This window comes from Styela clava, chromosome 4 (genome assembly GCF_964204865.1).
Source record: "Styela clava chromosome 4, kaStyClav1.hap1.2, whole genome shotgun sequence".
In the NCBI taxonomy this organism is placed as follows: domain Eukaryota; kingdom Metazoa; phylum Chordata; class Ascidiacea; order Stolidobranchia; family Styelidae; genus Styela; species Styela clava.
In genome coordinates, this window is record NC_135253.1 from 4,403,017 (window position 1) to 4,415,236 (window position 12,220).

General features: G+C 33.3%; 2 protein-coding genes across 2 annotated transcripts; one reads left to right on the plus strand and one right to left on the minus strand.

The window, feature by feature from the left end:
- The first annotated feature begins 1,344 nt into the window (after positions 1-1,344).
- LOC120326455 (methylenetetrahydrofolate reductase (NADPH)-like) lies at positions 1,345-8,390 on the plus strand. The gene is made up of 11 exons (XM_039392750.2): positions 1,345-1,691; positions 2,105-2,343; positions 2,698-2,808; positions 3,229-3,422; positions 4,262-4,368; positions 4,603-4,724; positions 4,898-5,057; positions 5,358-5,538; positions 6,055-6,237; positions 6,724-6,948; positions 7,509-8,390. The coding sequence occupies exons 1-11, from the start codon at positions 1,450-1,452 to the stop codon at positions 7,698-7,700; spliced, it is 1,956 nt and encodes a 651-aa protein (XP_039248684.2). The 5' UTR covers positions 1,345-1,449; the 3' UTR covers positions 7,701-8,390.
- Positions 8,391-8,535: 145 nt separating this feature from the next.
- LOC120326368 (uncharacterized) lies at positions 8,536-11,041 on the minus strand. The gene is made up of 2 exons (XM_039392638.2): positions 10,445-11,041; positions 8,536-10,019 (listed from the first exon to the last, which is right to left on the minus strand). The coding sequence occupies exons 1-2, from the start codon at positions 10,979-10,981 to the stop codon at positions 9,795-9,797; spliced, it is 762 nt and encodes a 253-aa protein (XP_039248572.2). The 5' UTR covers positions 10,982-11,041; the 3' UTR covers positions 8,536-9,794.
- Positions 11,042-12,220: the final 1,179 nt, after the last annotated feature.

Genomic DNA, 12,220 nt, shown 5'->3' on the forward strand with positions numbered 1-12,220 from the left:
TTTGTGCGTTTATTGTTTTATGTATGTGTTTTTCGGCCGAATCAAAACAAACTTAGCCTACTTAATACTAACTTGCTCGTCATAATTCTACAATATCTTATGTATATCGCTTTTCCTCCCTGTTTAAGTTGAATACTTATTAAGCGCGACAGGAAATCTTAATTGTTCTGTCAAAACAATATGTTTTGTCCTCGGTCTATGAGCCTGTGACTCGGATGACTCACAACAGCTAATAGTTAGAGAGAGGGAGAAAATATGCAACTCAATTCGGTATAGACTGGAGGGAGCGATACGACCAGGTCATCAAAGTCAGCTCCCCCAAAAATCAACAATGAGATTCACAGTTAATGTATATAAACCATGCATCATCTGATCCGTTTGACACACAAAATATTTAGTTTCAATATATACGTTGACAATAAGACACAAATTCAAAGATTCTGGGCGTTGATTCTTGAGAAAGAATAGTATATATATACAATATACGCGAATTGTTGAATTCGGGCGTTGAAGCTTGAAAAATAAAATACAAGTGCGTGACCTCAGGCTTTAAACTTGAAGAGTTGAAGTTGAGTTCTGGTCCAGATGCCTATCTTTGTGTCAAAATTCTGTTAATTGACTAATGAACTATCGCCGAACGCCTAAATAGCTCAGTAGTAGGAAAGCTTTAGTTTGCTTTCAACTTGCCTGACAACACCGAGTTTCTGAAAAGATCAGCGGACAAGCAAAACGCAACAAAATCTAAATAAAATAAATATTATGGATAAGAATGAGAAATGGGAATTCTAACAACAAATCGATACATGCGTATGTACAATTCGTGTCCAATAAATTTAAATTAAATAATTAATAACACTAACTTGAAATTGAAATCAAAAAAGCATGATAATCTTCTAGCGACTTTTGGTAAGTATAACAACAACAACAATCATCCCACCTTCAGCATCAACAAAAACATTTAGTGTCCAATAATGATATATAGGTGCAGCGTTGTTATTGGGTCACTCGACAAATAACAAAAACTGTAAATGAAAGTAATTTTTCCACGTTTTTTTCTTTTTGAGTGCCAGTCGTCATGGAATGTTATACAGAAATTGCGCATTTTCGGGAAAATACTACACCGAATTTTAATATGATAATATTTACGATGATGTATATGTGTACAACAATAAAAACTGTTTGAGCGCGTTTGTGATAAGAGTCAAATTGAAAGCAATGATATTCACCAATTGACGCGATATATCGTTTCAAGAACTCAACTCTCGCCTTCAAATTTAAAAAACAGCTGATGCTATGCATGATCAATCAAGCGTTATGTTATGTTTGGTATAAAAACGAAAAATTTCATCGATCGTCCCCATTTGCCTGTAACCGTCTGTGCGTTCGTGTGAGGTTCTGGAGGACTCTCTCGATGTATGTGTAATAAGTTAATACAGAAAGTAAACAAAAATGGTGTCTGGGACAGAAAAAGCAGATGCTGTTGAAAGAGATGAAGTGCACGGGGCAACAAATGGTTTTGCCTCCGCAACAGATGGATTGTGCAAAACGAATGACTCGTTGTGCAATGGCGTTTCTCCTTTCGTTTCTCTAAAAAACAAAATAAACAATCGTGTGCAATCAAAAGATCCATGGTTTTCACTGGAATTTTTTCCTCCACGAACAGAAAAGGGGGCTGCAAATCTTATTGGAAGGTATGCAATTAGGTTTAAGAATACTTATAAAATAAGTTTAGTTAACTCAAAGTGGTCAATATGGTTAGATATCTCATGCCCAAACTGTACAAATAAACGTATAAAAAACCGCAGGTTGCAACATGTTTAGCTATTCATAACTTATAAGTTATTCTAACTTTAGTATATTTTAAAATTAACCACTAGTATGAATTATTAAGAAATGACTGGTCTAGTGTTTTAGTATTTTTCACTTTCTCAAGGTAATTGAGAATGAATTTTACCAAAGTTGGGAATAATTTAGGAATCAAAGTAAAAAGTAGCTTAAGTAGTATAATGGAAATTGAGCTGCAAAACATATCTTTTTTTGCTTCAATTGCCAGTATATGAATGAATTTTTTTGCAAACATGAAATTGTGTCATCTTTTCATCAGGTTGGATCGTATGAGGGACGGAAATCCTTTATTTATTGACATAACTTGGCATCCTGCTGGCGACCCCGGTGGTGATAAAATAACATCCTCAACCAAAATTGCAGGGACAATTCTAAATTATTGTGGCATTGATACAATGCTACATATGACATGTTGCAATCAAACTAGAGAAACAATCATGAAAAATCTAGAAAAAACTAAATCATTGGGAATCAGAAGCATACTAGCCTTGAGAGGAGGTAGGAAAGAATATCACTTTTTATTATTGAAAACTCTATATTGAAACTAAACATTAAACTAAATATTTAAAAAAGTACACTAATTAATTAATTAAATATTTAATTGTTACTATTTCAGATTTCTATTTCAACAAATATAGGGTTCTCTGTTCTGTTTGATTGTGAAGTGTTCCATTGTAATATTGGCGCCTTTTCACTTGCTTTATTGATATCTTCATATATTGGAGTCATATTGGTATCGTGAATAAAAAATGGCATATATGATAGTATTTGTAAAGATACTTCTGAATTTTGTTCAAGTTGATGGGGTGTACTCATAAACAAAAGAATTTTTTTTAAATAATTTGATTTTAGATCCAACAGGCGACGAATGGGAAATGAATGAAAATGGGTTGAATTATAGTTCTGATTTAGTGGAACTTATCCGTCAAGAATATGAAGATTATTTCAGCATCTGTGTTGCAGGTAAGCGAAAATTGGAATTGAAAAATAAGTTCGCAGAACGTATTATATAGATTTTACCAAAGAGTTTATCTTCCGTAAGAGTTAATAGGTATATGAACTTACATGAAAATTTCCTAATATTACACTTTTTTTAATAGTTTATTGCATTATTAGTACTAAACCTATTTTACAGACAATAAACTTTTTTATTGATAATGATAAGCAAACTAGTGTATATTATTTATTTTGTTGAACGAAAGCACCAAAGGAAACTTGAACTTTTAACCCTTTGATGTTGTATTTTGAGAATAACATTGATCATTTTATTATATAATAACATTTTGTACATAATTGTGAAATAAAGTACGAAATATTGATTTTGGCTCAGAAGTAAACTTGTCTTGTGGCTTCCATTATCAAACAAGTATATTTGTCATTCAGGTTATCCTAAAGGTCATCCGGATTGTTCATCATATAAAGACGATTTAGTCAATCTCAAGAAAAAAGTAGATGCTGGTGCAGATTTTATTATAACTCAGTTATTTTTCCAAGCTGAGGAATTCTTAAAATTTCAGTCAGATTGCAGAAAAATTGGAATTCAATGTCCTATTATCCCTGGAATTTTTCCGATTCAGGTACCGCTAATTACGTTAAAGTTGAGTAGCATAGTTTACTCAGCACACACAGTGTGTTTGTTGAAAGATAAACAAATATTTGATATTATGCAACTTTGTTGTTTAACCACACAATTCTCCATGAATTTGAATGACATCATTTTTGTCAAGTATAATTCCTTTTTTGATTATAATATTTATCGATTATGTTTTTATTAAATATGTAGGTATATATGTAAATTTAAATAATGCTAGTCATGAAATATCTAATTTTTCCAAAACGAAATTTAAAAATTGGGAGTTTCTTTGTTTGTTTCTAGTTCAAACTTTTTTCAATTGTTTATTTGTAATTGAGTTTTGGATGACACTTGTCCAGATTATAATTGAACAACTAATCTATCAAAAAGCTAAAAAATCACTCCTATTTATGTTTCGCTGATTGATTAATTTTTGTCTGTTGGATATTGTTTTGGAACTTTAATTGATAAGGGAATGCACAACAGAAAGAGTTGCATCATTTTTTCACTAATTACACGTCATATAATGATTTCCGTGAATATGGTAATTTTGCTAAATTGCAAATCCAGCTGGTGATGCCATTATTGACAGGTTTAAAGACATTTAATTTAAATAAAGTGAATAATTTCAAAATGTGTATTATGTAAAGTAATTTTGAAAGGAATATTTTTTATGAAAACACATTATCAATTCACTTAGAAAAGTACTGGAAACAAATGTTAATCTTATCTTGGAATTTGTCGCCTCAGTAAAATGTACTTCTTAGTGCAAATGAATATGATTCATTTGCACTATCTGGCACAATATTTAACACTTTATGTATCGTTTTTGTTGTGCATCAGACGAACAGATCTCTTGTTCAACTGACAAAATTATCGAAACTTGAAGTCCCTGAGGATGTGCAGAAAATTATTGAACCAATAAAAGATAATGATGCAGCTATTCGAAAGTAAGTTTATTGGGACAATTCGAAGCAAAAGCTTATGGAGCTTTCAAGAAAGTGATGGATTTTGTCACGAGAACAGTGTTGTTTTATTTTCAGAGAAATTGATTATTTTGAGTCATTTTTGTTTTGTCATTTACATTGTCTAGTTGTTTTAGAGATTTTCTCAAAGTATAATATAGACTGTTTGTCATTTTTGTAATGAATCAAATAAATAACAAAATTTCATTGGTTTTGTAGCTTCGGGATTGATTATGCTACTGACATGTGTCGTGAACTTTTGAACTCTGGAGAAGTTTTGGGTTTTCATATGTATACTCTCAACCTGGAAACTGCAACAATTAGCATTCTGGAAAATTTAGGTAAATTCTTAGATTTATTGTTTAAAATGGATGTGCAAGGCTGTGTACTATTTTTTTGTAATATAAACAATGTGAATTTAATTTTGTCATGTCATGATTTTCTTTCTTATCCAGTCCCAATCAAAATAACAATTAACAGCCCACTTTATTTTTCTTGCTTTTATATAATGCAGGGTTGTGGCAACAAAAGATATCTAGGCCATTACCTTGGAAAATATCTGGCAACCATGAACGGCAAGCCAATGAACAAGTCAGACCTATATTTTGGGGAACAAGACCAAAGAGTTATATCCATCGTACGCAGGATTGGGATGAATTTCCCAATGGACGATGGTAAGAAAAACAATGTTTTATGTTGTTATACAAAAGTGTGAAAATTCGAAGCAATTCATGATAAACATCATTGAAAAAATGAAATTTCACAAATTTAAAAAATCAATGTTACATTGTTTTCTGCCAAAATGCTGTTACTATTTTACTATGAATATACTATTTTCTTTGTTATAATTTCAATGCAAAATACCTAAATTCTAAAATGCCAAACTGTTCAAATCTTCAACCGACTTCAATGGCCTAGTATTAAAAAATTTATTCATATTAAAATATAACTATTGCAATAAAATTATATTTTAGGGGAGATTCGGCCAATCCAGCTTTTGGTGATTTGAAAGATTATCATTTGTTTTATCTCCGATCACGAACCCCGAAAGAAAAATTACGTCAGCAATGGGGAGAAAAATTAGAATCTGAATCAGATGTATGGAAGGTCTTTTCTCAGTTTTTGTCGGGAGATAAAAATGAGAAAGGAATCCAGGTAAGAAGGATATGAGATAAAACCTGCTTTGTTGGGAGATTTCATTTATATCATCCACGAATTACAAACTAGAACAATGGTTTCATCTGGGATTCCGCAGTACCCTAGGGTCTGTCAGTACAGTCAAGGCCAAGGGTTTTCACAAGTTAACATTCAAATTTAAGTCCATAGTATTCAAATATAATTAAATACTTAGGTTTGCTTCAAGCCTCTGGAATGTTGATTGGGGTTCCTTTCGCTCCACTAAAAAGGGTTGAAAACACTGATCTAGAAATTCACTTGCTGATATAACGGTAGCATGTACTGGACATGGCATTGTTAAAATTAGAAACGCATGATACGAATTGGAGTGATATTATTGATAATGATTGATTTGATGAGTCCTGTAGCAATCTTTTTCTATCATGAATCTGAATATTTTGTTTTTGCATTATTTTAGGCAACTACATAACAATAATAATTGTGTAATTTTCTAATCATTTGATAAATAATAAAATATAAATGTTAATTCCACAGATAAAGGAAACTCCATGGAATGATGACGGCATTGCAAAAGAAACTGATACAATGAAAGATTTTCTTACAAAGTACAATGCATTGGGTATTTTGACGATCAATTCTCAGCCAAACATTAACGCAGTTTCTTCAACTCATCCTGTATTTGGATGGGGAGATGAAGGTGGATATCTGTTTCAGAAGGTCAGTTTTACTTTTTAAATATTCCATTGTGTGCATTTTACTATATCATATAAATCTTATAATCTTTCTCTATGTTAAATCATTGGCCTTTTTTTAACTCGCATAGGTCTATACCTGACATGGGCAAACTACGACCGGCGGGCCAAGTCCAGTCCGGCGAGTGAATCAGTCTGTCTCGCCTGATGCTGCCGCTACATACGATAGTTGTTGGTATCTGTATGGTGCACTAGGCTTGATAGATTATGATCGTAGTCTGTGTAATTTGTATTTTAGGTTGACACAGACTTTTATGTTATGGAGACGTTAACAAAACTTCTTGTCATTCTGTTCATAAAATTTTATCTTTGTCCCCCGACCCGAAAACCTTGCTCACCCCTGGTCTATAGATTTGAGCTGCTACTTGTGTGAAGCAAAGTTGTCAAGTATGAATTTGTAATAACCTATTTATGAATATGTTTGCGTACTGATTCCAAATTTTATTCACAGGCATATCTCGAGTTCTTTATTAAACGTGAATACGCTGAGGCATTAAAGAAAATTTTACCGAAATATGAACCAAGGGTTAATTATCACATGATAAATAGAGAGGGGAATGAGGATTATACCAACGCTGATAGACAGACTCCTAATGCAGTAACTTGGGGAATATTTGCAGGAAAAGAAATTATCCAACCCACAGTTGTGGATCCAGTCAGTTTTATTTGTTGGAAGGTAAAGTGTCAGCATGTAACATAAGTTTTCAGTCATAAATCGTTTTTGTATTTGTAACTTATCGTAGAATGGGAATTTCATATTTATCCCGGGGTAGGGTGAAGCCGATAAGACAGCTTATTCATATGATGAACCATGGCCTCTCATCACGGTTGCCAGTCCTTGTCAATTGCATGGACTTGACAGTGGAGGAAGTCGCGACCGGTTATCTGAATCGCCCCATGACGGCAAGGAGTCCAGCGATCCTCTCACATATAATTATCTCTTGGAGAGCTTGAACCTGCGAACTCCACTAGTTCGATGACAAACGAATTCCTAACGTATAGCACTTGCTACTTTGATGTATGGATTTCAGTAGGCCATCGACACAGAAATATCAGTTAAAATATATTTTTTCTTTGCCAGCAACTTTCAATGCTGTCAGTATTTAGAATGTAACCGCTTAATGGATTGCATACTTTTCAGAAATAATTGTACTTTTTTTTCGGAAGACTATTTGTTTAAACAGAATATCAAACAATGACAGTTCGAGTCACTAATAACTTATTTTCTTCTGCTAGGATGAAGCCTTTGGTCTATGGATAGAAAAGTGGGCAAAACTTTATGAACCAGAGACCAAATCACGAGCAGTGATAGAAAACATTTGCAACCAGTACTACCTTGTCAATCTTGTTGATAACGACTTTCCAAAAGATTCAATTTTGTGGACGGTACTTGATGAGATGTTAAAGACAGCCGGTGTCAAGTTTTAACTCTAAATTTGTTTCCTCTTGTTTTATAAATCAAAAATGATTTCCGAAGTTTTTTTTTATTTTTGTGTTGTATGATTTGTGCCTTTTTGTGCCATTAAGATGTTTTAATCTTTGCCTAATTTTACAATTTCATATAGTTCCATGCATTATATTACATTATGAAGCACTTTTTCCATATTAACCAGGACTTAACTTGTTATTTATTCAAAGATTTAGGTGTATTACAAATATATCATGAAGTAATATGTGTTGACAGTTTGGCTATGACTTGTTTCATCACAGCACAATTGACATTGGTGTATGTTTTCTATCACTAACCATTGATTTATTTGCCTAAAATTCTAAGCCATCATGAGCAGATGTAACAATAAGCTCAGTCTCTACAAAGAATTTGCCCATATCGTCAACAAATAATTAAAAAAAAATAAAAAAAATATGCACACATGTATATATAAGAGGAATATTTCAACATGACCTCTTATTAATTAACATATTTGCGTTACTAGATTATTACTTCCCTTTATGGATGAACTCAATACTATTGTTTAGTAATTTGTCGCTGTCTTGTCTGTTAGTAAAAATAATATTGCTAATTGCTTCCATACGTATGTTAGGAAATGCCTTTTTGCTGTTTGAATTATATGTTGCCATATTGTTCTGTGAACTAAATAAAAGTGTTTTAATGCTTGACTGACATTGGTTCTGTAGTTAAGTATAATTTGTGGATCGGAAGCAGATTTGTCGACTATATGTTTACATTTTGACACTAATTGGTGCTGTAAGAAATGCGTTATGCCGGCGGACCACAGCCTATAGCCCAGGCAGGTATGGTAATAACTAACTTGGAATTCATTACACATGATGCATAGAATGACAGGGTGACTGACGAATATGTACTATAGTTGCCAGCCGATTAGATTTGATTTAGATATTCACAAAACGTTTAATTCAGTGACATCGTAGTTTTGATAATGTAACTCTGATATTTAATGCAAAGATTAATAATCATGAAGGTAAAAGTTTTGCAAAACATAAATATGAACAATATCGAAATAAAAACAGGCAAAGAATATTAGAATTTTTATATGAACACTTTGAAGCATGAGATGTTCGCTCAAGATTTCTTAATCTTTGGTCGTATTTGAGTTCTCTGGATAAGAAAACATACAGAAAAGGGGAATGGATTGATAGCTTTACTTTCTACATTGGAGGCTAATTTTGTTCAAGACGAGACACAGTGGTAGCCTAGAGCAGGGCTACTCAACAATTTTAGCGAAGGTCCGCAAACAAAACTTCAAAACTATTTGGGTCCGGTCTTTCCAGAAATGATATTTCGGCATCCTTAAACGAGCACTTCCCCGACCGACTAATGATTAGTAGCAAATTAAAAGTGTTTATTATGATGTTATAATTCTTTTCGTATACATTCAAAACTATGAAAGTCATTTTATAATAGGAAATTCAAAAAGTGATGATCCAAAATAAATACTTAGGTGCGGTCCAATTCCAATACTCGAAAGGTCCGGACTCGGACCGCGGTCCGCCAGTTGAGTAGCCCTGGTCTAGAGATGAGAAATTGACTAACCTATTTCTTCCGTTTTGGCCGAGTAACGAACCTGTCGTTAGAAGAAACATTGTCACAGTTCCTTTTTTAACAGGTTATCAGACCATTCATTCATGGCAAAATACTGATACCATATTCTCTTGTTGGAAAATGCATGTACATACATAATATAACATTGGAAGCTGACCATATATTCAATAAGGGCATTTTCACAATTCCACCATTGGATATGACTGATCTGAGTACTTTTATATACTAGAAATCTGAAGTGTTTTCAATTGCAAAATTCACAGTGAAAGTAACAGTAATTTCAAGGATTCTTTAAACATCCTTATAAAGAATATTATTGTTAAATATAGAGAATGATATAGCAGGAACTCATTTGTCTACTAGTCAACAAGATTGGTATGAATCTTGGTTGGGGTACTAATATTCGGATCGTTGAAGTAGCATTACCATTAGTGTGCACCAAAATGTCTTTACTATGATTTCATTGAGCTGAGCATTACCTATCCACATACAGGTAAATACTATGGTTTCCACACCGGATCTAAATGAGGAAATATTAGTTTATTATTCATTTTAGATCCTGGTCTAGGTTCAAATTCATCAGGATCATCTTGATCATTATCATGATTTTTAGAGTCATTATCAACAGCTTCCTCTTGCTCTTCATCTTCAGTTTCCTCCTCTTCTGATGATGATTCTTCTTCCTCATCTGATGATGAACTCATTTCAGCAAGTTCTTTTTCAATCTGTGATAGTAATATATTTAAATGTTGAGGAAGAAAATATTAGATAGGAGTGTAACTATAAAAAAATTGAAGTGGCTGAACAATTTTCTCAGGCGTGCGTTAGATCAGGAACAACAATCAATTTGTGTGGCCAGGTGGTTCGATATTGGCTCAAGATCGTGGAATGATTAATTATATTGGAAAAGTAATGCTGACTCAAATAGATTTCAAATCTTCCCTAAAATAGTAGAATACTTTCACAGATGACATAGTGAAAATATCCCACGAGATTTTTCAAATTTATCGACAATACATGATACAATGAACCACTAATTATTTTATGTATTTCTTGCGCAGCTGATTGTTCATAAATTGGCTGATTTGGGGTTCAAGATTCACTAAACGATAAAGCTATCTTGTAAGCATATCTGATGTCTTCTTCATACCTGAGCCTTTTCAGCAATCACAGATTGAAATTGAAGAGCTTCTGGATTTTCAGGTTCATAAATTAAAATCATTTTACATAATTTTGATGCATTTTCCCAGTCTGATGTTCTTACGTATTGAAGAAATTCTCCCATAAGCTCAATAGGAGCTTTAATTTCTTCCTCATCTGAAGAATCATCATCACTCTCCTCATCTGAAGAACCACCATCTTCATCTTGATGTTCAGAGGCGTCCGGTTTTATTCCTTCTTTTAATTCTTCACTCCAGTTTTTCTTGGGTAAATTTTCATTAGGTGGCTCTTCACTGCTTTTACCATCCCCAGATGCACCGTTCAAAGGAGTTGTACCGTCACTTGTGATTTGCCTTGGATTTTTCATTTCTGTAAACTGTAAATCCTGAACTTTGTCAGAAAGATGATTTATTTTTGCAACCGGTATGATTGGCATATTTAAGAACTCTTTGTTTTCCCCTGATTTGGTAGACTCAATGAATTTCTTCTCATAATAATCAAGTTTAACAACGTCACAGATTGGCATTGTGATGTAATATCATGATGAATATCAAAATTTATATTTTACCTGTTTCAATACACAATATTTTTTTGAATAACTTGAAAATCCTAAAAATTTTATTCATTCGTTGCCTAGACGAAATTAAAGTATCACCACTACTTACTAAAAATTTGCTATAATATCGAACTGTTTCTACATATTAAACATAGCGCTCTTCTGCATGTATTTAATATTATAAATATATGGGAAATGCTCAGGGTTACCATATTTTTGTTACCTCAAAGCAGGACGCCTCCAAAGACCATAGCTGTGATTTTTTCAACTTTAATATAACCGATTTATATTAGAGGCCTACATTCAGAACCATCACGGCTGTCTTCATCGATCATATTGTCATCGAGAGTTCCCGTGATGTCTGCCTAATTATCGGTTTCAGTTCGAAAAATAGAAATGAATTTTTGTTAACGTTAAGCACCCTTTTGACATATGTAACAACTTGTAGTAATTGTTGTTAGCGGAAAACAACGAAACAAACAAAACCACGCATCCACCATCAGTAGGTAGGCTACTGGAACGCAACACAGCAACAACAGTATCGAGTACTTGCCAATTGGCAATGTTCGTGTATTATGCTGACTGGATGAACGCCGAAGCGGGACTTTTGACAGACAAGTCGGGACAGCGGGAAAAAGTGTTGAAAAGCGGGACTGTCCCGCCTAAAATGGGACGTATGGTACCAGTAAGCCTAGTAATGCTTGATACAATCTGTTCTCTGTATTTTTTATGAATAGGTTAGTTTACCCATTTTGCGATCAACTTTGTTCTCAAAACTATAAAATTTGAACTAAACAATTTTCATGCTATAGGACTGAATGATACAACTCATATGACAATATTATACACCTCAAAATCATATATTTTTTGCAAATGACAGCAAACTTATTGGCGAAATATACCGGTACGGGTACCGGTACTCTCTCTAATCGGGCTTGAAGCTCATGCAGTTATGTTTGATCAAAATTTGTTAATAATAGACGTATATTATAAAAGAATGGAAGACATTGATAAAATCTAACTAGTGGTAAAACACATCTGCCACCTAATTTACTTGCTAATTACTCAACGTTACTGAGTTATTACTGCGTTATCAGTAAATGCTTTCCGAAGTCGCGTACTATAACCCTGGAAACGAATCGACACAGTGCGACCTCGAGTGTTTATTGTCCACCGAAGTGTCTTGCGAATGTGAACAGTTTGAACTTT

Coding starts and splice junctions, on each gene's coding strand:
- LOC120326455 (XM_039392750.2), top strand. CDS start 1,450: ATGGTGTCTGGGACAGAAAAAGCAGATGCTGTTGAAAGAGATGAAGTG. Junction 1,692..2,104: donor GCTGCAAATCTTATTGGAAG/GTATGCAATTAG, acceptor TCTTTTCATCAG/GTTGGATCGTATGAGGGACG. Junction 3,423..4,261: donor CTGGAATTTTTCCGATTCAG/GTACCGCTAATT, acceptor GTTGTGCATCAG/ACGAACAGATCTCTTGTTCA.
- LOC120326368 (XM_039392638.2), bottom strand. CDS start 10,981: ATGCCAATCTGTGACGTTGTTAAACTTGATTATTATGAGAAGAAATTC. Junction 10,020..10,444: donor TGATTGCTGAAAAGGCTCAG/GTATGAAGAAGA, acceptor TTACTATCACAG/ATTGAAAAAGAACTTGCTGA.